The following is a 9,968-nucleotide window of genomic DNA, read 5'->3' on the forward strand; positions in this document are numbered from 1 at the left end:
CCCTGCCAGTGATCAAGGACAAGAGCAAGTTTACATGGATTGTCCTGTGACTTGCTTGACAGTTCAATCATGTCAGAACTTCAAACCCCCAAGTGTGCTGTTTTTTTTTTTTTTTTAGGAGGATTTCCTTTCTTTCTTTTTGTCCACTGCCTTTGCATTAACCTTGCTCACACTGAAACATGAGTGCAAGTGGAAATGGAGATAAATGACAATTCTTCCATTCTTTCCATTGGCAATTAAAGTGTACGCTTCCATTTTTCCAAAATTAATTTGTTTGTGTGGCAATAATCGTGGTATAACCGGTATGTGTCATTGCCCCTAAAGCTCTAGCTTTCTCCCCTTGAAGTGTTGGAATAGATATAGCCTTACAATCCGTAGCATTTTTTTCCTTTTTGTGTTATATGTTTAGTCTTCAACAGAAGCATGAACAACACAGTCCACTACTAGTGCAAGTCAGCAGCCGCAGGGAACCAACCAAAACTTAAGAATTCATGTTAATCCTCAAGGTGGAATTTCTCTCACCACAATCATATCTAATGTATCACAGCCAGGTTCTGCAACACCAGCCAGCACACAGCTGACTTCCACAAGTGGTACACGAATGAGTACCTCTACTGATAATGGGGCTGCAAGAGAGACATTGTCAAGCTTATTGGGTGAGCAGCAACCATCTGCTGCTACAACTGCAAATAGTAATGTGACCAGCTCAAGCACTAGTGCAAGTTCATCATCTACGCAGACTGGACAGCCAAGTGTAAGGACTCGTATTATTGTAGATGACTTCATTGCTTTGATTTCAAATGTCCCTGCCTCAGCAGCTGCGGCAGCAGCAGCAAGCCAGGGGCAGATGCCTGCAACAGCACAGTCTGCAACTCCAGGTTTGCCCCAAATGATGGGAGTTGGAATAACAGCAACAGCCACCGGCTCTAACCAGTCTCAACCACAAACATCAGTATCGTCAGCATCAGGAGGGCCAAACCCTGCGCAAGCACAGGGTCAAGCAAGACCGCAAGGTTTGCCTGGTGGCATCCCCATGAACCTGATGTCTAATCTGGGTGCTGCAGCATCAAATCATCCTGACCCTTCCCTTCCCTGTCAGTCATTCCATTTTGGACCACAGTCAACGCGCTCTGCATCCCAGCAAACAACCCAGCAACCTTCTGTACCCACAACAGCTACACCAGCACCGCCACCACGGTCAACAGCTGCTACACCAACTACTATTCAGTCGCAAGCAGCCACTCAAAGTGAAACTCAGACGACCCCCTCAGTTAGCCAGCCACAACCTGCAAGAGAACGACCAAGGGCAACCCCTGAACGGAGGTTTAGAGGTAACAAAAGAATGAACGCTTCGTTTTAAAGTGGATGTGCGCCTTCACTAGCACCCCAATAATCTGAAAGAAACGATTCAAACTCAACAGAAACATGATTAAGAACCCCAAGTGGCAGGAGGCAACATTCATGTTTGACAATTCCATTACAGAGCAATGTGTTGTTTAAAATTAGTGCCAGTCATAGATACGGTAACTTGACCAATTGGTTAGTACTGCCTTTCATCTCGAAGAAGTGAGCATAGAATATCCTTTAAGTGTACAGACTTTTTCCAGTTTCAATTCTGGTCTTAAAATCTAACCTTAAACTTTTAACCTTAAATTCTGGATGCAGATTTCATTTTGATGGGAAAATAGTTTCCAGTAATAATTATAGCGTTCGCACAATTGTAAGATGAAAACCCAGATTTCCCAAGGTAACTAACGCCAAGTTCTTGTGAAGTATTCTAATAGGCCTTATCACGGTTTTCGACGCCATCTTGACGGGTAGGCAAAGCCGTCAGAAATTACAGTGTTTGTGTAGGAATCCGGTAGCAAATAACTTCTTCCATAATTGAATTTTTTACAATTTCTAAACCGCAACGTTAAAATACTAGGTAGAAGATTGTATTCACCAAGTTTGAAGTATGTAGCTTGGCTAGAAGACGCTCAGTTAATTTTTTGAATTTTCCACACCTTTGTCTGTAAATTTTGCTGGGTAGACAAACGTCTAGACGCACTTCGCGGGAAAATATTTTTAAGACTAATGAAGGGAAAATAATAAAAAAAATAGCTCAGCGACTTATAGGAAAGCTACATCCTTCAAACTTGGTGAATACAATCTTCTACCTAGTATTTTAACGTTTTGATTCACAAATTGTGTAAAATTCAATTTTGGAAGAAGTTTCCCATACAAACACTGTAATTTCTGTCCGCTTTGCCTACCCGTCAAGATGGCGTCGAAAACCGTGATAAGGCCTATTGTGTTACTCTCTGTTTAGTTTACTGAGTTTATTGGAAATTTAAAGCAATTCGGTCCCTATAAAACTGTAATGTTATATAATCATGTTTTTTTGTTTGTGTCTGGCATAGTACAGTATGTTTCGGATTATCATGTTCTTAAGTGCTGTTTTTTTTTTTTTCGTTTTGCAGCTCGTGATCGTATGATCTCGCCTGCTGATCTGCAGGGAATCTTGGGGATGATGGCACATGATCAACGCACTGGTTTCAGAGGATTCCCACGATTACCTACTGGTTTGTTTGGTTCTAGAGGTGGTAGGCGCTCGGGTGGGCGACAGGTATGTTCTCAGAATACAACTTGGTTGCAACTGGGGTTTTTTTTGCCTCAAGCTAGTGGGTCTTTGGCATTTATTGAGAGTTTTCTTTGGATTGTCGCACATCTTGCGGCAGTCCAGTGCACAGATACTTGACTAGTTTCAATTTTACTTGACAGTGAGGGTGCTGTTCAGGGTTGAAAGGGTTAACAACGTCTAGTGTATTTCCACTATCCTGCAAAACAGACGTATTTTTGTTTTGGTAAGAATTATCGGCCGACATCTTGGATAGCGAGACTAACAGAGGCCTGAGGCGAGTCCAGAAACTCAGTGAGCCATGTGATCCGGTGACGTAATTCGGAGGACTGGGGAGAAAAATTTTAACGCCATATCCCACAACCACGCGCGTCCTTGAATGTTATTTCCGAATTCAACATGGCAGAGGCGAGGTTAGATCTCGGCGGTTTCCACTTGAATGTTCATTCAGTAACAGGAAATGTGGGAGACACGGAATGATCTGTTGAGTTTTGGCGATGGAAATACTGCAGGAAATTTGGAAACAAAACCTAAGGCTGCGCGCGGTTATGGGATACGGCGTTAAAATTTTTCTTCCCAGTCCTTCAAATTACGTCACCAGATCACCTGGAGAGGAGGACAGCGGTATGAAATGGAAGTGGGGAAGGTACGTTATGTATGGGGACATATATTGTACCGTATACATAATACATAACGTACCTACCGGTAGTGGGGCCCCTCGTCCCAATCCTTTAGCGGCTGTTTGCTTTCAAAATAGCGGCCCATTACGAACGTTGGACCTTGGACAGGCGTCCGCTTCCCAAAAAACGCGTGCTCTGCAGGTTATATCCATTAGGAACTAACTGGTTTTAACCCACACCTTCCTAAGATTGACCCTGAACGATTTTACTCTAACATTAGACAATTTTACTTGTTAAGAATATTTCATGTACCGTTTAAAAAACGAGCAGCAGTGTTTTATCGAGTTTGAAAACACGAAGTGTAGCCAAGTGCTTTTAGACCTGTTAAAACATATGCTGCGAGTTTTTTGAACGGCTTCATAAAAATTGCACAAAAAACGTGTTCAAGCAAAGATTCAAAATACATGTATTAGGGGAAGATATTAGCGTACAAGAAAAACAAGAATTCTAACGAGGTGCCTTTATCGGGTTTAAAGCTCATGCACGTGGCGTTTTATCGATGGCATTTTATCGATAGGCTGTTGGTCTCGTGAATTATTAATACGTTTTTTAAATGTTTAAAGAAATATTTCTTGTGGCAGGCCAGGGGTTCGGATGGACAAAATGTCGTTTTGGACTTATTGGATAGTATTATATCAGATGCACGCAGACAAGGTGGAGGTAATTGTTAATAGTAGCCTATGGGAGTAACTTGGATGGTCAGATGGATGCATGGCTCTTATAGTCATTTCGGATGTTAATGGGTTTTCTTGATCAATGTAAAAGTCATTGATGTATTAACTTGATTTCATATCCGCAGTTCATATATGATCCATTTCATATATCATTTCATCGTTGATTTGATAATGTCGGCGTGATGATGTTCTAGTCAAAGCCAACATTTGACGTGATTTGCGTTCATTGTTAATTTCAGTTTACAGTGATCCCAATTAGTGTTCCAGCGCTAGAACGACTAGACACTTGAATAAAGTTCCTATCCTCTCCTTTCCCTCTTCCTTTTCACCAGCAAGATCATGGGAGATCTTACGCTCTTGACCCATTTGTGGGTCAGATATTTTTTCCAAGTTCGATTTGGTCATCACATTTCTGTGTGACTCTAGTAGAGTATGTGACGTAGGGCATAGTTTTTCAAAATAGGTCAAGTAGTAATCCTTGGTACTGTAACTGGTAGGTGGCCTTTATGAATAGAAAATGAGAAGGTGGATAGGGAAGCGGAGCAATAGACCTTATTCCAAAATGGCCGGCATTTAAATATTCTTTTATTTTTATGCAAATTAGCCCTTGATGCCTCGTTCTTGCTCAAGGTCTAATTTCAATAAAAACAAAAGAATATCTAAATGGCGGCCATTTTGGAATAAGGTGTATATGAACGCATGAATTTGTCTTTCTTTCACCTTATGTCTTCAATGACATTTTTTACAAGATCACTCTCAAAAGTCCACTTGAAAGTCTTGAAAGTCAACTAAAAAATTTCTGCAAGGCACCAAAGGCATTGAAAGGTCAAATTTTGAGGGACTCTGAGCTGACATGTACAGTAATTATATTGTAACTGGAATAAAAATTCACTCAGTAAGGCTGGGCGGTCTGCAGTCGTTATTTCGCCTGTGACATTTTCACAAAGGGTAGCAAACTGTTGTTTGCTGCGCGATCATTTGCATGATAGGCAGCTGATTATCACTTCGAAGAGTTCTTCTTCTTCTTCTTCTTCTTCTTGAACTTCTGACAAGTATCTGGTTTTTGACCTTTAGGACAATCACAAACAATTAATGCAATTATCCAGGCCTTGAGGGCAAGTGGGATTGAAGTTCACGATGAAGAAGGTTGGTTTTCTAGTTTTTGCATTGTTCCCTCTATCGCACCATGACAATTGAATCTCTCAATGGCAGGAATTTCTTTCATCTTGACTACTAATTTTCTTGAAACCTTCAAGAATCAAGTCTAACATCGAATTGAAGTAATAAAACCGTTTTACGCTGTAATTATAAAACGAAAAATAACTTTCAATCATTTCAGAAACGTTGTCCTGTCTAAAAGGGTAACTTGCCCTCTTAGGGCTACCCTGGGCGAGTGAAAGTAATTTTTGAAGCTTTAACATGAGAGACAAAAGGTTGGCTCCGCTGGAAGGGTGACCCTCTTAATAGTATAACAGGATTTTCGACAGTTTTGTAAAGTAGCGTACATATTTCTGAAAGCACCGGACGTGACATTTTTGGCGCAAGGCGCTTTGAGAGCGCCGATGGTTCGAGCTAACTAGGGAGGTGTGGGGGCCTGCCCCTCCCCTCCCCCCCCCCCCCTCCCTAGGAAAATTTTCAGAATAGAACACTTAGAAGCGCTGTTTTCAGTGTTTCTGGAATCCTAGAATCAGTTTCCCAAGCAAGGCTGGAGTTCACTCACATTCTCTTTAAAAAGTAAAAGGGTACCAATTTGTTGAATACGCTTCGCAAAATCTGAATCAAATGAGAACCTAAAGTCAAAACGCGTTAAAAAGTCGAAAGATGTGCGAATTATGTAAGGGATGAAAATTTATCAGCCATTCTAAATCCCATTTAGTGGAGGCGGACTCTCAATGAACCCTACATGGGCTTTCGATGTTTAAAAGAAAAAACACCAATCAGTATGCAAAACTAGCGACAAGTCTTCGCAAGGGATAGCAACGACATACCAACCACGTTTTTTTTCTAGGCAGAAGGGGAAAAGTAACTTGTAAAAAAAAACATCCAGCAGTATGCAAAACTAGCGACAACCTTACCTTGGTTACCGCCATGTTCTTCAAAGTCTTCTGACGCCAGATTCACATGTACCTATTCCCTGTCAGAAAGTATTGTGTAAGAAGGCCACAGCTTCTCTTGACGTGCATTTCAAAGTCTTGTAAAAAAAAACATCCAGCAGTATGCAAAACTAGCGACAACCTTACCTTGGTTACCGCCATGTTCTTCAAAGTCTTCTGACGCCAGATTCACATGTACCTATTCACTGTCAGAAAGTATTGTGTAAGAAGGCCACAGCTTCTCTTGACGTGCATTTCATATCAGCTTATGATGAAACTCTGTCAAGAAAAAGTTGGAAAGAAATTCGTTGAATGAAGGCAGTCTTATTAACCAAATCACTAACAAACGCTTGTATTGTATCTTGCTGGCGAAATAGATCAAAAGCAAGAAAAGAGGCATGACATGTGAAAAATTAATCACACGAAAAGCCTCTATTTTCACCGCTTAAAAGTCTCGAAAGGTATAGGACGTCTCGTCGCTTTCCTCTCGCTTCGTTCCTCGAATATTGAGAACAGTATTCACTGTGATATCACAGCTATTTGGCGAAATAACTAAATTCATAGTTACTCAGTAGGTTTGGGGGGACATGCCGTCATTATTTGGCCAGTGATATTTTCGACACTGAAGCGAAGCGAAGGTACATTTAGCAAATTGATGTTTGATAATCTTTTGGGAAAGAATTCTCTGAGTGTTAAGTATTTGCGACATTATTAAAAAAAAACAACAGGGGTGATTATAAATTGAATTTATAGAGTGTATTGAAGTCGTTGTCATTGAGAAATCGTTCTCCTCTCTTTCTTTTGAAGGATTACTACCAGCCCTTTTTAGTCGTCTCAGTAATGTGTTGACGATTGAGGATGTGATGGGCGTGGTCCTAGGTAAATCTTTGCTTTTGTTTTTAATAGAACACAAGACTGCTGCTATTTGTTATGTTATCAAGTGACACACTCATGACTATTTTTTTTTGTTTGCCTTAGGTTCCGAGGATCCTTATGATAGAATGAGGCCTGCATTGTTGCGGTATATAAGCGAGGATCTTTTGCATGGAAATCCACAAACAAGTGAAAACTTAAGCGTGAGATGACCTGTTTTGTTTCTTTCAATTGTTAAGAAGTAGTCATGTTGTATGCCATTATACTTCAGTTCTGTTGCCGGTTTACCCACTGATTAACAACCTCAATCGGTTGATAGGAGGCTGGGCACTTGTGAACGCCGGCCCACAGATAATATGGAGTTAAAACACAGTATCGCTACGCTAAGTGGGAAAAAACTCGTGGAAGCGAGGCCATCAACCATTGTTCCTGTGAAAACAATCGCGCCAAACTCCTCGGACAGGATTGTCAAAATGGATGCGTACTTCCATTTGTAAGTCAAGCGTAGGTGTTGAGATACTAGCTCGTGAATAAAAACCATCGAGAACATCCACGTCAAAGTCTGTTCTAAACTGAAATTGGTGTGGATTCTATTACACGATAATGCTATCATGAGAAAAGCAGAAAAGCTCGCGGTTTTGATTTCTAAAGAAATTGTGGCTGCGTTGGTTGCTGGACGACGCACGAAAATTTTGTTGCATCAAGTTCCTCACTGACGAAGGGCGAACGCTTGAAACGTCAGCTTTTTAATGAACCATCCTGAAAGTCAATTTAGGGTGCGTTCGATTTACCCTAGTCCGGAATAGGAATACGTGGAGTGATGATTTAAAACGGTATGTCAGGCGTTTTGAAGCGACAAGGATAACAAAGATGTGTTTCAAATAGCATTTTAGCCGGTGTTTGACAATTTTAAAGTGAGTCTCCGTAAAAACGAGGGATTTCTAACTTCTATTCCATGTATTCATATACCGGAATACGGTAAATCGAACGCACCGTTAATCTGCTGTTAATTTAGTTTAAGTTTAAATTTTGTCCTTCAGGCTGGAGTTGCAGAACTTTGTAAAGAAATGGTCAACGGTATAGCCGACTCTATTGTAAGTTGAGTTTTCTCAGTTTTCAATACAATACAATACATACTTAATTGACCGCTCTCCATAGGGGCTTTTCAGGGCCAACTAGCCTAGTATAATTAACAATTATTCGCCGAAGGCGAAGTGATTATCGGTGAATAATCACCGAGACGAAGTCGAGGTGAATATTTAACAATTATTCCATGAACGAAATACGAGCGAAAAGAGGGAGCAAATCCGAGCGAAATCGAAAAAACTTGATGAGAACTGATGCGAGGTTGTGTAATACCTTGTGGTCAGATAGACGCAGGCTCATCACAAAAACATTTCTTGCCTTCTTGTGTACTTCTAAACGTCGGAATGGATCCAAACTTTCCGCAAAAAATTTTTGTTTTCCTTTTTGGCTTTATTCAAAGAGAAATCTCACTTTCAGGTGAAAACATTTTTAGTTTAGCAACGCTTAACGCAATCATTTACCATATAAGGTCAAACCAAGGTATATGAGGTGATAACCGGGATTGAGTGAACCAATCAGAGCACGGGAAATGCATTATCCGAGGTTGAGAATTTAATAATTAACAATTATTCCATAAGCGCGCGTTGGATATGAGATGGTAAATAGCCAACGAGGCGCGTAGCGCCGAGTTGGCTATAACCAGTCTCATATCCAACAAGCGCGAATGGAATAATTGTTTTATTAAATTCCTTCAACTCCAAAAATTTGGAAGTACGAAATACGAGCGGAAAAAGCGAGCAAATCCGAGCGAAATCGAAAAAAACTTGATGAGAACTGATGCGATGTTGTGTAATACCTTGTTGTCAGACAGACGCAGGCTCATCACAAAAACATTTCTTGCCTTCTTGCGTACTTCTAAACGTCGGAATTGATCCAAACTTTCCACAAAAAAAGTTTTTTTTTCTCCTGTTTGGCTTTATTCAAAGAGAAATTTGGCAGTCCGACGAAAACATTTTTAGTTTAGCAACGCGTAACGCAATCATTTACCATATAAGGTCAAACCGAGGTATATGAGCTGATAACCGAGATTTAGTGAACCAATCAGAGCACGCGAAATGCATTATCTGAGGTTGAAAATTTAATAATCACCGATAATCACTGAGCCTGAGGCGAATAATTGTTTTAGTATAAATACACATGTGATTATTTCAAAAAAGAGGGAAAAAAACATTTCAAGGCGAAAGTCATCTTCACTTACAGTGGCAAAACGACTACTGGCAGCCATTTTGTCTGTCGAGGTGATTATCGGCTGATAATCCGAGATAGCGAGCCAATGAGAGCGCCCGATTTTGTATAATCACCTGTGTATTTATACTAATATCATATAGCCCCACTCCAACCTCCCGTTTTTTAATTTTTGTTTCAAAATAACGGAGTTTGGAATGCCTTTTGAAGACGAGCCTAATTTATAATTCTGTATGGTGGAAAGGACAGAGAACAAGGCCAGGTCCCAACACCCGGAGAATGTGCCGGGCCCGGGGCCAGTCTCTCGAAAGCCCGATAATTTTTCGGAAAAGGAGGCCATTTGTGCGAATGCAATACGCTGGTTTTAAAACGCTGAAACTATAGTATGTTTTCAACATAACTAAGAGCAACATGATTGTGAAAACTAATGACGTAAAAACCGGCCTCCCCTTCTTAGAGATAGAGAGAGAATTGTGTCACCGCGGGACCCAGGTGAGGCCAGACCAGATTACAACACATGAGAACTATGTCCTCGACTCTTTTCGAAACGTGCGCGAGTTCTTAAACATCCCACACAATCTTATCACTAGCCGAAGCGTGTAATCTAAGACCACTCCTTCGGTTTTTAGTGCTAGTCGGAGAAGATGTAAATTTTACCCGCAATTGCTTGTAATCTCGCAATCTGATTGGCTAATTTGCCGTTGTCGATAAGCTGTTCGCGTCAACTTCTCTTTTTTTGTGTGTAATAGCTAATCAG

At 40.8% G+C, this 9,968-nt stretch overlaps 1 protein-coding gene across 1 annotated transcript in view; it reads left to right on the forward strand.

Moving 5' to 3' along the window:
* The window catches only part of LOC138014139 (large proline-rich protein BAG6-like), a 35,181-nt gene that overhangs the window by 15,399 nt on the left and 9,814 nt on the right, over positions 1-9,968 (forward strand). The window contains exons 12-18 of the mRNA XM_068861161.1: positions 431-1,331; positions 2,463-2,608; positions 3,882-3,960; positions 5,049-5,120; positions 6,875-6,946; positions 7,046-7,143; positions 7,981-8,034. Of these exons, the coding sequence (XP_068717262.1) occupies positions 431-1,331; positions 2,463-2,608; positions 3,882-3,960; positions 5,049-5,120; positions 6,875-6,946; positions 7,046-7,143; positions 7,981-8,034 (1,422 nt within the window). The remainder of the gene's footprint in view (positions 1-430; positions 1,332-2,462; positions 2,609-3,881; positions 3,961-5,048; positions 5,121-6,874; positions 6,947-7,045; positions 7,144-7,980; positions 8,035-9,968) is intronic.

The sequence above is a fragment of the Montipora capricornis genome, chromosome 8 (assembly GCF_036669925.1).
Source record: "Montipora capricornis isolate CH-2021 chromosome 8, ASM3666992v2, whole genome shotgun sequence".
Taxonomy (NCBI): domain Eukaryota; kingdom Metazoa; phylum Cnidaria; class Anthozoa; order Scleractinia; family Acroporidae; genus Montipora; species Montipora capricornis.